General features: G+C 43.6%; 1 protein-coding gene across 10 annotated transcripts in view; it reads left to right on the top strand.

The window, feature by feature from the left end:
* The window catches only part of kiaa0825 (KIAA0825 ortholog), a 743,480-nt gene that overhangs the window by 288,232 nt on the left and 436,597 nt on the right, over window positions 1-18,651 (top strand). For all 10 annotated transcript variants that reach the window (XM_068029705.1, XM_068029704.1, XM_068029699.1 and 7 more), the window contains one exon: window positions 7,825-7,964. In XM_068029705.1, coding sequence (XP_067885806.1) covers window positions 7,825-7,964 — 140 coding nt within the window. The remainder of the gene's footprint in view (window positions 1-7,824; window positions 7,965-18,651) is intronic.

The raw sequence follows: 18,651 nt of genomic DNA, 5'->3' as shown, positions 1-18,651 counted from the left end.
GATCTCAGAAAAAGGTGACCAGCAAAATTAAGCTACCTCCATTTATATCTGAGGATGCAAAGAAAAAGCAATTTGTAAGAGAAGAGATATTTCCAACGGCTCCTCCCCTATTCGGCATTTGTAATCAGTGATCTCCAATTTTGGGACTCTTTTTGATAAATTATACGGACACTAGTTTTAACTGCAATTCATGTTAGTTTATAGTTCTATTTAGTAAATGTCCTTGCCTTTAACCTTTCCCTGAATGTTTGTAAGTGTGCATGGCAAAGTTAAACCGCTTCCCGAATTTAAGAGTATAGAAATCTTTGTTTTAATTCTGACAACCATGTTGTTGTTGCGGTCATTTATTATCAGAGTTTAAGGGAGGGAAAGAAATTCAATCACTAATCTATTTACAGACAGGTGGTTGGAAAAACAGGGGAAATTTGTTCAGAGGAAAAAAAGATTAACTATCTGTTCGTAACAAGACAATTAACAATTTGCACTAGAATGAAGAACTGGTCACACATCACAATTCTTTACTGCTTTTGGGTTGTTATTACATAAAATGCAAGGAAAATGATTCTAAAAAGAGCTCAAATGAGTGATATTGGTTCATAGGTGATTTTATTACTGCATTGCACAATCATGAAATGTCGCCTTCGCCTGTCCTACCTTGTTCATCGGCATTTGATTCATACTGATTATGTCAAGTGATTTATTGGTGGTAATATGCATCAATAAACAGGTGGCAACTGATCTGAAAGCCAAAAAGTTATGCACTTGAGTGTTTATATATGTTCATATGCCAAAATAGAGCAGGTATGATTGCATATGAAACGATGGAGGAGAAATCAAGACTTTACACTCATGCTTTATAAGCAGAATACATGATTAAGCACCAAGTGGGAAGCACTTGTGTATTTTATGCATTACATTAACAAATTAAATATAGATTTATTTAAAACTAAATGTTCAGCATCAAATAGGGTAGACTTTGTTATTGAAAGAATAAACAGAAAATACATAAATTTAACGGAAATATTGAAATTCTTGTTATAATTTATTATGCTCATTTCAGATTTATTGGTGTGAGGCATAGATGATAACATTCGCTTGAAGAATATTAGATTAGATTAGATTAGAGATACAGCACTGAAACAGGCCCTTCGGCCCACCGAGTCTGTGCCGAACATCAACCACCCATTTATACTAATCCTACACTAATCCCATATTCCTACCAAACATCCCCACCTGTCCCTATATTTCCCTACCACCTACCTATACTAGTGACACTTTATAATGGCCAATTTACCTATCAACCTGCAAGTCTTTTGGCTTGTGGGAGGAAACCGGAGCACCCGGAGAAAACCCACGCAGACACAGGGAGAACTTGCAAACTCCACACAGGCAGTACCCGGAATCGAACCCAGGTCCCTGGAGCTGTGAGGCTGCGGTGCTAACCACTGCGCCACTGTGCCGCCCCAATATCAAATGGGGGTAATTACATAGCCGTAATGCTTCAACTGAAGTCTCTTTCTAATACATTGTCTCCTGCTGGTTATCTCACTCAATCTCTCACGCATCCATTTAGAGTCACTGAACTGAATTTTATGCTGGTGGTGGCGACCCCAATGCTGGGCCAGAAAGACGTTGGGAGCCTGCCTCGGCCACTTGGAGAACCCCCCCCCCCTCCGGCCGCATTTTACAGTGCTCAGGCAGTTAACTTCCCAGTGCTGGCGTCCCCAGCCCTTTAAGGACAGGGGCCCTGCCACCAAGAGTTGCTGGGCAATCAGGGCCCAGCAGCTCAGCCATCCCCACAGCGCCACTGGGAGCACAAGGAGTGCTGGAACCCCGGAGTGCAGGTAATAGGGATGGACTTGCTGGGGCCAGTCAAGCAGGCCCCAGTGAGGGATGGGTGGTTGTTGAGGGCAGTTGGGTAATGATATTGGCGCAGGGGCGGCCTTTGCTGCCGGGATCCCTCTGTACGCCACAGATTGCCCAAAAAGGATGGCACCCACCCCACTCATAGGGAGGCCATCTGGTTTTACTGGGCAGCCTCCCCACCTGGTAGGACTTCCAATAGCCACTGGTAAAATACCAGCGGCGGTGGGAAGAGGCCATAAAGTGGCCACTTAAGGGCCTCAATTGGCATCTGGGTGGTAAGACCATCTTGAGCCATCCCTGCCCCTGGCAAAAGTGAATGGCGTCTAGAAGGCGACGGGCGCTCCAACCTCCGCCTTCTATCGCTATTTTATGGTCCCCCGCTGCCTCCCTGCCCATTCCTAGAGGGCTGATAAAATTCAGCCCTGAGGGTCATTATTACAGCACAGAAGGAGGCCATTCAGCCCATCAAGTCCATGCAGGCTCTCCGTAGAGCAATCCAATCAGTTCCATTCCCCTGTTCTATCCCTGTAGCTCTGCAAGTTTATTTCTCTCAAGTGCCCATCCATTTCCCTTTTGAAATCATTCATCCTCTCCACTTCCACCACCCTCATAAGCAGTGAGTTCCAGATCATTACCACTGGCTGTGTAAAAAAGTTCTTCCTCACATCCCCCCTTCATCTCTTTGCCCAAAACCCTAAATCTGTGTTCCCTGGTCCAGCTAATGAGAACAGCTTCTCTTTGCCAAAAACCCTAAATCTGTGTCCTCTAGTCCAGCTAATGAGAACAGCTTTTCTTTGCTTTTTAAAAATTGTTTTACTTTTTTTTCATTCGTTCGTGTGATGTAGGCATTGCTGGCTAGGTCAGCATTTATTGCCAATCCATAATTGCCCTTGAGAAGAGGGTGGTGAGCTGCCTTCTTGAACTGCTGCAGTCCATGTGGGGTAGATACACCAACAGTGCTGTTAGGAAGGGCGTTCCAGGATTTTGACCCAGCGACAGTGAAGGAACGCTGATATAGTTCCAAGTCAGGATGGTGTGTGACTTGGAGGGGAACTTGCAGATGGTGGTGTTCCCATGCATCTGCTGCCCTTGTACTTCTAGGTGGTAGAGGTCGCATGTTTGGAAGATGCTGTCTAAGGACCCTTCGTGCATTGCTGCAGTGCATCTTATAGATGGTACACACTGCTGCCACTGAGCATCGGCGGTGGAGGGAGTTCATGTTTGTGGATGGGGTGCCAATCAAGCGGGCTACTTTGTCCTGGATAGTGTCGAGCTTCTTGAGTATTGCTGGAGCTGCACCCATCCAATCAAGTGGAGAGTATTCCTTCACACTCCTGAATTGTGCCTTGTAGACGGTGGACAGGCTTTGGGGAGTCAGGAGGTGAGTTACTCGCCGTAGGATTCCTAGCCTCTGACCTGCTCTTGTAGCCACAGTATTTATATGGCTACTCCAGTTCAGTTTCTGGTCAATGGTAACCCCCAGGATGTTGATAGTGGGGGATTCACCGAAGGTAATGCCATTGAATGTCAAGGGAGATGGTTAGATTCTCTCTTGTTGGAGATGGTCATTGCCTGGCACTTGTGTGGCGCGAATGTTACTTGCCACTTATCAGCCCAAGCCTGGGTATTGTCCAGGTCTTGCTGCATTTCTACACGGACTGCTTCAGTATCTGAGAATGGTATGAATGGCGCTAAACGTTGTGCAATCATCAGCGAACATCCTCACTTCTGACCTTATGATTGAAGGAAGGTCATTGATGAAGCAGCTGAGGATGGTTGGGCCTAGGGCACTACCCAGAGGAACTCCTGCAGTGATGTCCTGGAACTGAGATGATTGACCTCCAACAACCACAACCATCTTCCGTTGCACTAGGTATGACCAGTGGAGAGTGTTCTCCCTGATTCCCATCGACTCCAGTTTTGCATGGGCTCCTTGATGCCATACTCGTCAAATGCTGCCTTGATGTCAAAGACATTCACCTCTGGAGTTCAGCTCTTTTCTCCATGTTTTAACCAAGGCTGTAAGGAGGTCAGGAGCTGAGTGACCCTGGCAAAACCCAAACTGAGCATCACTGAGCAGGTTATAGCAAAGCAAGTGCCGCTTGATAGCCAACTTATCTAAACCTGTAATAATCTTGTATACCTATATCAAATCACAGAATTGTTACACCACAGAAGAAGGCCATTTGGCCCGTCATGTCTGAGCTGACTCCCCAAAGGAGCAATTTACCTAGTCTCACTGCCCCTCCTTCTCTCCATAGCCCTGCACATTCTTCCTTTCCAGATAACAATCCGACCCCCTCTTGAATGCCTCAATTGAACCTGCCTCCACCACACACTCAGTTAGTGCATTCCAGATCCTAACCCATTTGTTGAATGAAAAAGTTTTTCCTCATGTCGCCATTGCTTCTTTTGCCGTCTTGTTCTTGATCCTTCCATCAATGGGAACAGTTTTTTCCTATCTACTCTGTCCAGACCCCTCATGATTTTGAACACCTCTATTAAATCTCCTGTCAACCTTCTTTTCTCCAAGGAAAACAGTCTCACCTTCTGCAATCTATCCTCGTAACTGAAGTTCCACATCCCTGGAACCATTCTTATGAATCCTTTCTGCACCCTCTCTAATACTTTCGCATCTTTCTAAAGTGTGGCACCCAGACTGGACACAGTACTCCAGTTGAGGCCGAACCAGTGTTCTAAACATGTTTAACATAACTTTCTTGCTTTTGTACTCTATGCCACTATTAATGAAGCCTAAGATGCTGTATGCTCTATTATCTGCTCTCTCAACCTGTCCTGCCACCTTCAATGACTTATGCACATATACACCCAGATCCCTGTACTCCCACACCCGCTATAGAATTGAATCCTTTATTTTATACTGTCTCTCCGCGTTCTTCCTACCAAAATGAATCACTTCATATTTCTCTGCATTAAATTTCATCTGCCACTTGTCCACCCATTCTACCAATCTGTCTATGTCCTTTTGAAGTTCTACACTATTATATTATCATTGTACAGCAAAGTCCAGGTCATTAATATATATCAGGAAGAACAATGTCTTAACATCGACCTTTAGGGAACTCCACTCCAAACCTTCCTCCAGTCTGAAACACATCCATTAGCCACTACTCTCTGTTTCCTGTCACTCAACCAATTTCGTATCCATGTTGCTACTGTTCCTTTTATTCCATGAAATTTGCTCATAAGTCTGTTATGCAGCACTTTATCAAATGCTTTTTGGAAGTCATGTAAACCACATTAGCAGCATTGTCCTGATCAACCTTCTCTGTTACCTCATCAAAAAACTCCAGCAAGTTAGTGAAACAATTTGCCCTCACAAATGCATGCTGGCTTTCCCTAATTAACCCACATTTGCCTTAGTGACTATTAATTTTGCCCTGAATTGTCATTTCTAGAAACTTCCCCACCACCAAGGTTAAACTGGTCTGCAGTTGCTGGGCTTATCTTTACACCCATTTTGAACAAGGGTGTAGCATTTGCAATTCTCCAGTCCTATAGCACCACCCTTGAATCTAAGGACGTCTGGAAAATTATGGCCAGTGCCTCCACAATTTTCACTTTTACTTCCCTCATTATCCTTGGAGGCATCTCATCTGGTCCTGGAGCCTTATCAATTTTAAGTACAGCTAGCCTATCCAGTACCATCTCCTTATCAATTTTAAACCCTTTAAGTGTCTGAATTATCTCCTCTTTCACCATGACCTGCACAGCATCTTCTTCCTTGGTAAAGACAGTTGCAAAGTATTCATTTAATACCTCAGCCATGCCCTCTGCCTCTATGTGTGAAATCCCCTCTTTGGTCGGTCCCTTTTCGGCCCCACTCCTCCTTTTACCACTTTTTTACAATTTAAATGCCTATAGATGACTTTTGGATAAAGTCTTGTATATTAGCTGCCAGTCTCTTTTCACACTGTCTCTTTGCTTCTCTTATTTGCTCTTTTCACTTTCCCTCTGAACCTTCTATATTCAGCCTGGTTCTCGGTTGTATTATGCACCTGATCTGTTAAAACTCTTCATTTGTTTCATTATTTTTTAATCATATGTGGGCTACAGGTGCCATATTTTCTCTTGAGCTCTTTCACTTTGCAGTTAAGATGCATTAAAATTCTGCTTCTGTGTCTTGCTAAAAATTAAATCTAGCACAAACGCAAGCAATCTATACAATTCCTAAACTGTCCTACGCTGAAAGAAAGGCTGGTTGGAAATGACAACAATCACAGTGAGTGTGATAAAAGCTACTCCTGAATTTCAGCTAGAAGTGTTAGATCTGCTCAGACTAGAAAGTTTCACTTCTTTTGTTTCACAATGCTGTTAAGTTTTGGTATTGCTAGCTTTTATCAATATCTCATAAGAATTGAGGTGAAGATCTGATGCCAGTTTCACAAGCAAGATCAAAATCCTTTTCCTCTCAAAAATGGGTAATTTCACTGCTGCTTTCAATTGTTAATGGGTTTAAAATTAGGTAAAAGAAACCAAGGTTAAATCTCCCCTCAATCTCCTTTGCTCCAAGGAGAACAACCCCAGCTTCTCCAGCCTAACCTTGTAGCTATAATCCCTCATCCATGGAACCATTCTGGTAAATCTCCTCTGCACCCTCGAAAGAATTCTCTCATCCTTCCTAAAGTGTGATGAGCAGAACTGGATGAAATACTCTAGTTGTGGCCTAACCAGAGCTTTGTAAAGGTTCAGCATAAATTCCCTGCTCTTGTACTCAATATCTCTATTTATGAAGCCCAATATCCCATTTGCTTTGCAAACTACTCTCTCAATATGTCCGACCACCTTCAAAGATCTATGCACATGAACCCCCAGCTCCATCTTTCGCTGCACATTCTTTAGAACTGTGTCATTAAGTCCATATTGCCGCTCCTTGCCCCGTCTGCTAAAATGCATCACCACACACTTCCCTGTTTTAAAATTCCATCGACCACTTGTCTGCCCATTTTGCTAACCTATCTATGTCCTGCTGTTGCAGTCGATTGGTATCATCCTCACTGTCTGCCACACCTTTGCGTTTGGTATCATCGGCAAATTTTTAAATTTTACTCTGTATTCCAATATCCAGATCATTTATATATATATATCAATAAAAGCAGTGGTCCTAGCAGTGACCCTTGGGGAGCACCACTGTCTACCATCCTCCAGTCTGAAAAACAACCATTTACCACCACTCGCTGTTTCTGTCCTTAAACCAATTTTTTATCCAAGTTGACACAGACCCTCCTATTGCATGAGCCTCAATTTTGTTAACAAGCCTTTTATGTGGTACTTTGTCAAATGCTGTCTTAAAATCCATATCGACAACATATGCTGCTGGTGTCTCCAATCAGGTCCACACTGTTCCCACACTCTCTCTTATTGTCCGCTGCTGCTGGTGTATCTGATTTGGTCTGTGCTGTTCCCCCGCTCTCTCTCTTTTATTCCCTGCTGCTGTTGCTGGTGTCTCAGATCAGATCCAGTCTTTTTATTTGCATCATATTTATTTGTACTATCCTTGCTACTGTAGTCTTTTGACTTTAAAAGAGCTCTGTGCAGAATTTAAATTCTCATGGAATCTACTACATAACAACTAAACTTCAATCATTTAAACATCTTATCAGTAGCTACTAACAACTTTAAAAGGAATTGGTAACAGGCCTACATTTATTCTTTTGACATTGGTTAGCTATTCTTCTCATTTCACAAAGTATATCCATTATCGATCTTTCTTTTTGACTTAGTGATACACAGATGAATATCGTACTTCAGTTGTGAATTGTTTAAGGTAGTCCTAAGATTTGACATTTCCTTTGAAAGCAATAAGCTGATATTTAATATTCTTTTAGAATATGTTTGAGAACCAGTTGGGAAAAATTGTCATTTCATTTCAGCATTACATTTTAGGTTACTCATTTCCTTAAACAACTGAAGCATAATCTTTGTTGTGTATTTCAGCCCTTCATCATGTGATAAAGTTGCAGTCAAGCAGCATCTTATGTTGTTATTGTCACAACCCATCTGCAACTGGAACTTACTACTGCAAATGCTTATGCTTCAGGACTGCCTGGTACCTCGAATTCTGTTGAATAACTTGCGTGAGTATGAGTTTTGTAAAATGATCTATTAAATATAAGCGAAGAAAAACTTTCTACAAAGGATATGGTAAAACATCATAAAGTCTAAGCAGAAGTGTACTGAAGAGTTGGGACTGGAGAAGATTGAGAGTTCACAGGATAGGTCCCAGAGAAAATGGGAAAAATTTTCTCACTTTAGTCCCTGCTGAAACAGCAGTGCCATTAGCAGTTCAGTAACCGGCTGAACTCTTCAGCAGGCTTTGTCGAGGCTCTTTAACAAAGCCACAGCATTAGCCTCCCACCTCTGTGATCCCTGGCCAATTTTTTTTTATTTGATCCTGGGATGTGGGCATCGCTGGCTATGTCAACATTTATTGCCCATCCCTAAATGCCTTTGAGAAGGTGATGGTGAGCTGCCTTCTTGAACTGCTGCAGTCTATGTGGCGTAGGTACACCTACAGTGCTGTTAGGAAGGGAGTTCCAGGAGTTTGACTCAGTGACAGTGAAGGAACGGCGATATAGTTCCAAGTCAGGATGGTGTGTTGCTTGGAGGGGAACTTGCAGATTGTGGTGATGTTCCCATGCATCTGCTGCCCTTGTCCTTCTAGGTGGTAGAGGTCATGGATTTGGAAGGTGCGATCTAAGGAGTCTTGGTGCATTGCTGCAGTGCATCTTGTAGGTGGTACACACTGCTGCCACTGTGCGTCGGTGGTGGAGGGGGTGCCAATTGAGTGGGCTGCTTTGTCCTGGGTGTTGTTGAGCTTCTTGTGTGTTGTTGGAGCTGCACCCATCCACGCAAGTGGAGAGTATTCCATCACACTCCTGACTTGCACCTTGCAGATGGTGGACAGGCTTTGGGGAGTCAGGAGGTGAGTTACTCGTCGCAGGATTCCTAGCCTCTGACCTGCTCTTATAGCCATGGTATTTATATGGCTACTCCAGTTCAATTTCTGGGCGGGCACGTGGGATGACACACTGGATCTGTCAAGGAAAGAATTTCTAATTAAAGGGGCCACTGTATGGGTTAGAATGCCTCAGCAGCACTTGGATTTTTGAAGCTGCAGCAACCAGTGGAATGGAGAGGAGGCTGGGAAGGCTGCTCCCCTGTCTCACTCTTATCTGGAGGTCCTGCTGCGTGATCTGAGGGACTGCAGTGAGCTGATCTTTTCCAAGGACAGGAGGAAGAAGCCAGTCCCTCCAACCAAGCAGGCATGGATTGAAGTGGCCAAAGAAATTAGCAGCAGGAGTGTGGTCCCTCCAACCTGGAGACAGTGCACCAAGAGGATCCAGGACCTCAGAGGGCCGGGAAAGGTGAGTGGGATAGCAATTTCTGGTGCCATGCTGCACACTCTTGATTTTCCCAGCAATCTCTTGTATAGCAGTCCTGTGAACAACGCACCTTGCAGCTGCACTCATTCCTCTTTCTTCAGTCACCTCACATCCCCATCTGAACAGCTAACACTCACACTCACCTTAATCCTATTGCCTCGCAGTCATCCTCCACAAATGTCCTTCCCTCCTATTTACACAAGCCATTATTAATACTCATACACTCATAACTCTCTGTTTTCTTTCCCTTCATGAGGAGAGAGCACAGAACCTTGACAAAATGCAGAGACATGTGTGGGGGTGGGGGGGGAGTGGTTGGTGGGTAGGGGGGGTGGGGTGGCAGGGTGGTGATGGATTTCCAGTGACAGGCACCTCGGCAGTCATTGGGAATGTGTACGTGTGCCCACCTGACCCATTGGGAAGGAAGTCTTGGTTCAGGAGACTGCAGATGTCAATAATGGCTTGCTGTGAAAGCTTGAACCCCCTGATGCACTGGTGCTCACACATGTCAAGAGAGCTGATCCTCTGCCTGTCGACCCTGTGTTGGGGGTCTTGCCTCCTTGGAGTTGGAGGTCGTTGTCCATTCCCTTTGTCCTGTGGAGTGGCATGTGGCGAAGAAGAAGGCAGCTTGTGTTGTTGGTGTTGCTACGCCTTTTGCTCTTTGTCAGAGGTGCAAGGTAAAGCTACAGTGCATATGTCCAGAAGTTGCTGGGCCTCTCCGATATCCAGTGGCATCAATGTACTGTTATGGTGGAACCTCAGTGCAATCAGTGAAGAAGAACAAGTATCACAACCAACAGTATGTAAAATAAATTATTGTATACTTGGAGATTAAAGTGGAAGTGTAATGATCGAATGAGTAGTTCAAATTGTAAGTAATTTGTCCTCAATAAATAGCAGCAAGTCAGTTTCTTGTTTTTCAGCCATTGAGGAAATAATGATCGTGTTTATCCATTTTAAAGGAGCAGTTATTGCAGACCAGAATTAAGTAAGGAGGTTCCTTTGCAGAGTGTTCAATAATATTGGTGTAAATAGAATTGTTGCTCTTTACTGTGCATTCAGTGAGGGATGATGGCATGATATTTTTGCTAATCCTCATCATCGATATGCTAACACTGGGGTGGATGTTATGCAGCCAGTGGGTGTCCCGCGCCAGGCCCTTTGGAAGCTCCCCCCCCGCCCCCAGTTGTATTAACTACCTGGCACAGGGGTCCCCATCCCTTTAGGGACGGGGATCCTGCTTTCAAGAGCTGCTGGCCAATCAGAGGGCCAGCAGCTCAGCTGTCCCAGTAGCACTACCGGGAGTGGGGGCCACTTCTGGAACTACAGGAGACACTTGAAGAAGAGCAGCCGTGGAGCCTGGACTGAAGTGGGAGCAGTCCCCCAAGAGGAGGCACGGTTGGGGGGGGGAGCAGTTACTGAGGGCAGGGGGATGGGTGATGCCACACTGACAGCCTTTACTGCCAGGGGCCCTCTGTGGGCCACAGGTTGTCCACGTGGGAGGTTCCCCCCCCATCCCTACTCAATCCCACCTGGAGACCACCTTGAGTCATGTGACAGAGGCACCACACCCCCCTCCCCCCCCCCCCCCCCCCCCCGCTGCTGTCACATCTCAGGCTGAAATGAATCACACTTGAAATCATAGCTTTAACTTTAACAAAGATTTAACAAGTGTTTTATTAAAGACTTCTGTAGAGTTTTGTTCAATGTTCTCATTACAGCAGCATAAGCTTATATGACCTTACAACAATCTCCAGGTCAGGTGTTTTCCCCAAAGCACAAAGCTACTTTCAAGTACCCTATATTCCCGAATACTCAAGCCCACACATACAATCATGACACTGACTGCTGGTAAAATGCCACTGGTGGCAGGAAGAGGCCCTAAATGACCATTAATTGGCCACTTAAGGACCTCAATTCGCCACTGGGCAGGAAGGCCATCCTCGACCTTCCTGCCCCGGACTAAATTCGAACGTGCAGGAAGACAATGGGCAATCCACCCCTCGCCTTCCCATGTGATTTTATGGGCACCCCCACCTCCAATCCTGTCCCTATGGAGCCCATAAAATTTAGCCCACTCAGTGCAGATTTATAAGAAGTAGTCTGCAGTCAGTATCATAGAAACGTAGAAATTTTAGCATAGCAGGAAGCCATTCAACACTTTTTGACTGTGCTATATGTAGGCCCACCTCAGGAGTTGCTTTTACACAGACCCAATTTCCTGCTAATCCATTTTCGAATATATAGTCATTCTCTTCTAAGGTAATTAGCATTTATTGGGGAAAAAATCCAATTGTAAATAATTCCACAATGATGCTTAAAATAATCTTTACATATCAGAGTCTACGAACATACGAATTACGAGCAAGAATAGGCCACTCGGCCCTTCGAGCCTGCTCCGCCATTCAGTAAGTTCATGGCTGAACTGATTACTCCACATTTCCACCTACCCCAAATAACCTTCCACCACCTTGCTTATCAAGAATCTATTTAACTCTGCCTTAAAAATATTCAAAGACTCTGCTTCCAATTTCTTTTGAGCAAGAGAATTCAAAAGACTCACAATCTTCTAGGAGAAAAATATTCTCCTCATCTCTGTCTTAAATGTGCGACCCCTTATTTTTAAACAGTGGCCCCTAATTCTAGATTCTTCCACAAGGGGAAACATCCTTTCCACATCCACCCTGTCAAGACCCCTCAGGATCTTGTATGTTTCAATCAAGTAGCCTCTTGCTCTTCTATATTCCAGTGGATACAAGCCTAGCCTATCCAATCTTTCCTCATAAGACAGCCCGCCCATTCCAGGTATTAGACCAGTAAACCTTCTCTGTACTGCCTCCAACGCCTTTACATCCTTCCTTAAATAAGGAGACCAGTTCTGTACACAGTACTCCAGATGTGCTCTCACCAATGCCCTGTATAGCTGAAGTAAACCTCCCTTCTTTTGTAATAAAAACAAGAAATGCTGGAACCACTCAGCAGGTCTGGCAGCATCTGTGAAAAGAGAAGCAGAGTTAACGTTTCGGGTCAGTGACCCTTCTTCGGAACCTTCTTTTGTATTCAATTCCTCTCACCATAAATGACAACATTCTATTAGCTTTCCTAATTACGTGCTGTACCTGCATACTAACCTTTTGCGATTCATGCACTAGGACACCCAGATCCCTCTGCATCTCAGAGCTCTGAAATCTCTCACCATTTAGATAATATGCTTTTTTATTCTTCCTGCCAAAGTGGACAATTTCACACTTTCCCACATTATATTCCATTTGCCAGGTCTTTGTCCACTCACTTAATCTATCTAGATCCCTCGTAGTCCCCTTATGTCCTCTTCACAAGTTACTTTCCTACCTATCTTTATGTCATCAGCAAATTTAGCAACCTTACCTTCAGTTCCTTCATCTAAGTAATTTATATAAATTGTAAAAAGTTGAGGCCCCAGCACAGATCCCTGTGGCACATCACTCGTTACATCTTGCCAACCAGAAAATGACCCATTTATGCCTACTCTCTGTTTCCTGTTAGCTAACAAATTTTCTGTCCATGCCAATATGTTACCCCCTACACCATGAGCTTTTATTTTCTGTAATAACCTTTGATGTGGCACCTTATCAAATGCATTCTGGAAATTTAAGTACAATACATCCACCGGTTCCCCTTTATCCACAGCACATGTAACTCTCTCAAAGAACTCCAATAAATTGGTTAAACATGATTTCCCTTTCACAAAACTATGTTGACTCTGCCTGATTACCTTGAGTATTTCTAAATGCCCTGCTATACCGTCTTTAACAATAACGTCTAACATTTTCCTTATGACAGATGTTAAGCTAACTGGCCAGTAGTTTCCTGCTTTCTGTCTCCCTACCTTTTTGAATAAAGGAGTTACATTTGCTATTTTCCAATCTAACGGAACCTTCCCCGAATCTAGGGAATTTTGGAAAATTAAAGCTAAAGCATCAACTATCTCACTAGCCACTTCTTTTAACACCCTAGGGTGAAGTCCATAAGGACCCCAGGGACTTGTCAGCTAGCAGCTCCAACAATTTGCTCAGTACCACTTCCCTGGTGATTGTAATTTTCTTGAGTTCCTCCCTCCCTTCCATTTCTTGACTTACAGCTAATACTGGGATGTTACTTGTATTCTCAATAGTGAAGACTGATGCAAAATATCTGTTCAATTCATCTGCCATCCCCTTATTATCAATTATTAATTCCCCCGACTCACTTTGTATAGGACCAACGCGCCCTTTGTTAACTCTTTTCTTTTTTAAATATCTATAAAAACTCTTACTATCTGTCTTTATATTTCTAGCTAGCTTTCTGTCGTACTCTAATTTTACCTTCCTTATCAACCTTTTAGTCATTCTTTGCTGTTTTTTATTTTCTGTCCAATCTTCTGACCTGCCTCCCATCTTTGCGCTTTTTCTTTAAGTTTGATACTATCTTTAACTGTTTTAGTTAACCACGGATGGTGGTTCCTCCCCTTGGAATTTTTCTTCCTTGTTGTAATGTATCTATTCTGTGTATTCTGAAATATCCCCTCAAATGTCTGCCACTGCATCTCTGTTGACCTATCCCTTAACCTGATTTGCCAGTTCACTTTAGCTAGCTTTGCTTTCATGCCTTTGTAATTGCCCTTATTTAAGTTTAAAATGCTAGTCTTGGGCCCACTCTTCTCTCCCTCAAACTGAATGTAAAATTCAACCATATTATGATTGCTGCTACCTAGAGGCGCCTTAACTATGAGGTCATTAATTAATTAATTTATTTAGAGATGCAGCACTGAAACAGGCCCTTCGGCCCACCGAGTCTGTGCTGACCAACAACCACCCATTTATACTAATCTTACATTAACCCCATATTCCCTACCACATCCCCACCATTCTCCTACCACCTACCTACACTAGGGGCAATTTACAATGGCCAATTCACCTATCAACCAGCAAGTCTTTGGCTGTGGGAGGAAACCGGAGCACCCGGCGGAAACCCACGCCGTCATAGGGAGAACTTGCAAACTCCGCACAGGCAGTACCCAGAACTGAACCTGGGTCGCTGGAGCTGTGAGGCTGCAGTGCTAACCACTGTGCCACCCCAACACAATTAATTACACAATAGTTGCACAGTATCAGGTCTAATATAGCCTGCTCTCTGGTTGGCTGCAGAATGTATTCCAAGAAATTATCCCGAAAACATTCTATGTACTCCTCATCTGGGCTACCTCTGCCCATCTGATTTTTCCAGTCTATATGTAGGTTAAAATCCCCCATAATAATCATTGTACCTTTCTGACAAGCTGCCATTATACCTTCCTTTCTACCTCGTCCTACAATGGTTAATGTTAGGTGGCCTGTGCACCACTCCCACAAGTGACTTCTTGCCTTTATCATTTCTCATCTCTACCCAAACTGCTTCTGCATCCTAGTCTGCTGAACTTAAGTCATCCCTCTCTATTGCGCTAATACCATCATTAGTTAACAAAGCTACCCTTTCCACCTTTTCCTAGCTTCCTGTTCTTCCTAAATGCCATATACCTTTCAATATTCAGGTCCCAATCTATGTCGTCCTGCAGCCATGTCTCTGTTATGACTATCAGATCGTACTTATTTATTTCTATTTGTGCTCTCAGTTCATCTATTTTGTTTCGAATGCTACGTATATTCAGATACAGAGCCTTCAGTTTTGTCCTGTTATTCTTTTTGTAACCTCTAGCCTTAGCTGGTGATTTACTCTTAGATTTGGACGCTCTGTCCCTTCCAGTCACAATCTGTTTATCATTTCCCATATTAATACCTTTCTCTCTTGCCTTGTCTCTACTCCTTGATTTACCATATCTTCCTAAATTTGATCTCTTGCCCTCAGTATTCAGTTTAAAACCCTCTCTGCTTCCCTAGTTATGAGGATCGCAAGAACACCAGCCCCAGCACAGTTCAGGTCTGGACCGTCCCAACGGTAAAGCCACCACTTTCTCCAGTACTGGTGCCAGTGCCCCATGAACTGGAACCCACTTCTACCACACCAGTCTTTGAGCCACGCATTAATTTCTCGAATCTTATTTGCCCTCTGCCAATTTGCACGTGGCTCAGCTAATAATTCAGAGATTATTACCTTTGAGGTTCTGCTTCTTAATTTGGTACCTAGTTGCTTATACTGACTATGCAGAACTTCTTTCCTTGTCCTGCCTATGTCGCTGGTACCTACATGGACCACGACAACAGGATCCTCCCCCTCCCATTGTAAGTTCCTCTCCAGCCCTGAGCAGATGCCCTGAACCCTGGCACCGGGCAGGCAACACAGCCGTCTGGACTCTCGCTCTTTGCTGCAGAGAACAGTGTCAATCCCCCTAACTATACTGTCCCCTACTTACCACAACATTTCTTTTTTCTCCCTCCACTTGAATAGCTTCCTGTACCATGGTGCCATGGTCAGGTTGCTCATCCACCCTGCAGCCCCCACTCTCATCCAAACAAGCTGAAAGAACCTCAAACCTGTTTGACAATCGCAAAGGCTGAGGCTCCTGCACTCCTGCCCTCTAGGTCCCCTTACCTGCCAAGCTGCAACCACACTCTCCTGTCCCTGATCACTGACCAAATCAGAAGACCCTATCCTAAGTCTTAATCATGTTTAATGACATTGTTGTCCCTGTGATATAATTTGAAGCTCTTTTCATGTGTTGTGCATTTTTACAGCTATTTGTATTTAATTGTACTCTTATTTTATCAGATGCTTTGGACTAACATTCACTTCATTACCAATTCTTGGTGGAGCTGGGGTATAGTGTTGGGGGCTGGCACATGCATCGGGTTCTGTCAGTTCTAAACATTTTCTAAAAATGCACATAATTTATAGTAAATGTGGGAACAATTTTTCTTTCAGCAACTCTTAAACATGCTTCAATTCCCTGCTGTGATAATGTTGAGTTTGTTTTCGCAATAAGCCAATGCATTACTTGTGTCTTTTTCTGAATGTCATGGTCACCAATACAGAAATTATACATTTTAAAGAAAATGATGATACATTAGCATTCTACTTTCCATTTTCTCCCCCATCCGTTGCAAGCCTACTGACCTCAGCAAATATCTAACAGTCGCACATATTTGTTTCATTCTGAAATCATTTAAAATAAAACAGGCTATATAAAGGTATGTTAAAACAATCTTTCATGAAATTAATCCTCTGATTTATTTTAATGCTTTAACTCATGATATTGCTGGTGAGTTAAAATGATCCACATGGGTGGTTGTTATGAGGCCTGCTATAGAGTTTTCATTAAATAATCTTCTGCTTTTTGGTTACTGCAGTGCTATTGTTCTTTTCCATTCAGATTTGTGTCACTTATCAACTGTTTAACTCAGCTCCAATCGTTTCAACATCTAACTACTAGACATTAAAAAAGTGGCTTTAAAAAGAGAAATCTGTGACACCAGTAATAAAAAAGATGAACTAAAACAGAAACAACTTGTCTTTACATAGCACCTTCAACTTAGTAAAAAGTCCCTAGGTGCTTCACAAGAGCGTAGTTTCTTGGAGCAATACGTTGTGGAATCGATTAGGGATAAAGCTGTCTTAGATCTAGCATTGGGTAAAGAAGCAGGGTTAATTCGTAATGTCATTGTAAAAGATCCACTGGGAAATAGAGTCATTGAGTTATACAGCACAGAAACAGGCCCTTCGGCCCATCGTATCTGTGCCGGCCATCGAGCACCTAACTATTCTAAGCCCATTTTCCAGCACTTGGCCCGTAGCCTTGTATGCTATGGCATTTCAAGTGCTCACCTAAATACTTCTTAAATGTTGTGAGGGTTCCTGTCTCTACCACCTGTTCAGGCAGTGCATTCCAGATTCCAACCATCCTCTGGGTGAAAATTTTTTTCCTCAAATCCACTCTAAAACTCCTGCATCTTACCTTAAATCTATGCCCCTTGGTTATTGGCCCCTCCGCTAAGGGAAAAAGTTTCTTCCTATCTAACCTATCAATGCCCCTCATAATTTCGTACACCTCAATCATATCTCCCCTCCGCCTTCTCTGTTGTAAGGAAAACAACCCGAGCCTTTTCAGTCTCTCTTCATAGCTGAAATGCTCCAGCCCAGGCAACACCCTGGTGAATCCCCTCTGCACCCTCTCCACTGCAATCACATCCTTCCTATTGTGTGGTGCCCAGAACTGTACACAGTACTCCAGCTGTGGGCTAACTAGCGTTTTATATAGCTCCATCATAACCTCCCTGCTCTTATATTCTATGCCTTGGCCAATAAAGGCAAGTATCCCATATGCCTTCCTAACCACCTTATCTACCTGTGCTGCTGCCTTCAGTGATCTATGGACAAGTACACCAAGGTTCCTCTGACCCTCTGTACTTCCTAGGGTCCTACTGTCCATTATATATTCCCTTGCCTTGTTGGTCCTCCCAAAATGCATTACCTCACATTTCTCAGGATTAAATTCCATTTGCCACAGCTCCACCCATCTTACCAGCCCATCTATATCATCCTGTAATCTAAGGCTTTCCTCCTACCTATTTACAACACCACCAATTTTCGTATCATCTACGAACTTACTGACCATACCTCCTATATTCATGTCTAAATCATTAATGTACATTACAAACAGCAAGGATTCCAGCACCGATCCCTGCAGTACACCACTGGTCACAGGCTTCCACTCGCAAAAACAACCCTCGACCATTACCCTCTGCCTCCTGCCACTAAGCCAATTTTGGATCCACTTTGCCAAATTGCCTTGGATCCCATGGGCTCTTAGCTTCTTAAGCAATCTTCCATGCGGGACCTTATCAAAAGCCTTACTGAAGTCCATGTAGACTACATCAACTGCTTTACCCTCATCTACACATTTCGTCATTGCCTCAAAAAATTCAATCAAGTTAGTCAGACACGATCTCCCCCTGACAAAGCCATGCTGACTATCCCTGATTAATCCCTGCGTTTCCAAGTGAAGATTAATCCTGTCCCTCAGAATTTTTTCCTATAGTTTCCCAACCACTTATGTTCGACTCACTGACCTGTAATTACCTGGTTTATCCCTGCTACCCTTCTGAAATAATGGTACCACATTCTGTGTCCTACAGTCCTCTGGTACCTCTCCTGTGACCAGAGAGGATTTGAAAATTTGTGTCAGAGCCCCTGCAATCTCCTCCCTTGCCTCACATAACAGCCTGGGATACATCTCATCTGGGCCTTGGGATTTATCCACTTTTAAGCCTGCTAAAACAGCTAATACTTTCTCCTTTTCAGTGCTAATATGTTCAAATATATCACAATCCCCCTCCCTGATCTCTACACCTACATTGACCTTCTCCATAGTGAATGCAGATGAAAAGTAATCATTTAAAACCTCACCTATGTCCTCTGGCTCTACACA

Source organism: Heterodontus francisci, chromosome 4, assembly GCF_036365525.1.
Source record: "Heterodontus francisci isolate sHetFra1 chromosome 4, sHetFra1.hap1, whole genome shotgun sequence".
Lineage (NCBI taxonomy): Eukaryota > Metazoa > Chordata > Chondrichthyes > Heterodontiformes > Heterodontidae > Heterodontus > Heterodontus francisci.
This window is presented reverse-complemented; position numbering and strand designations above follow the sequence as displayed.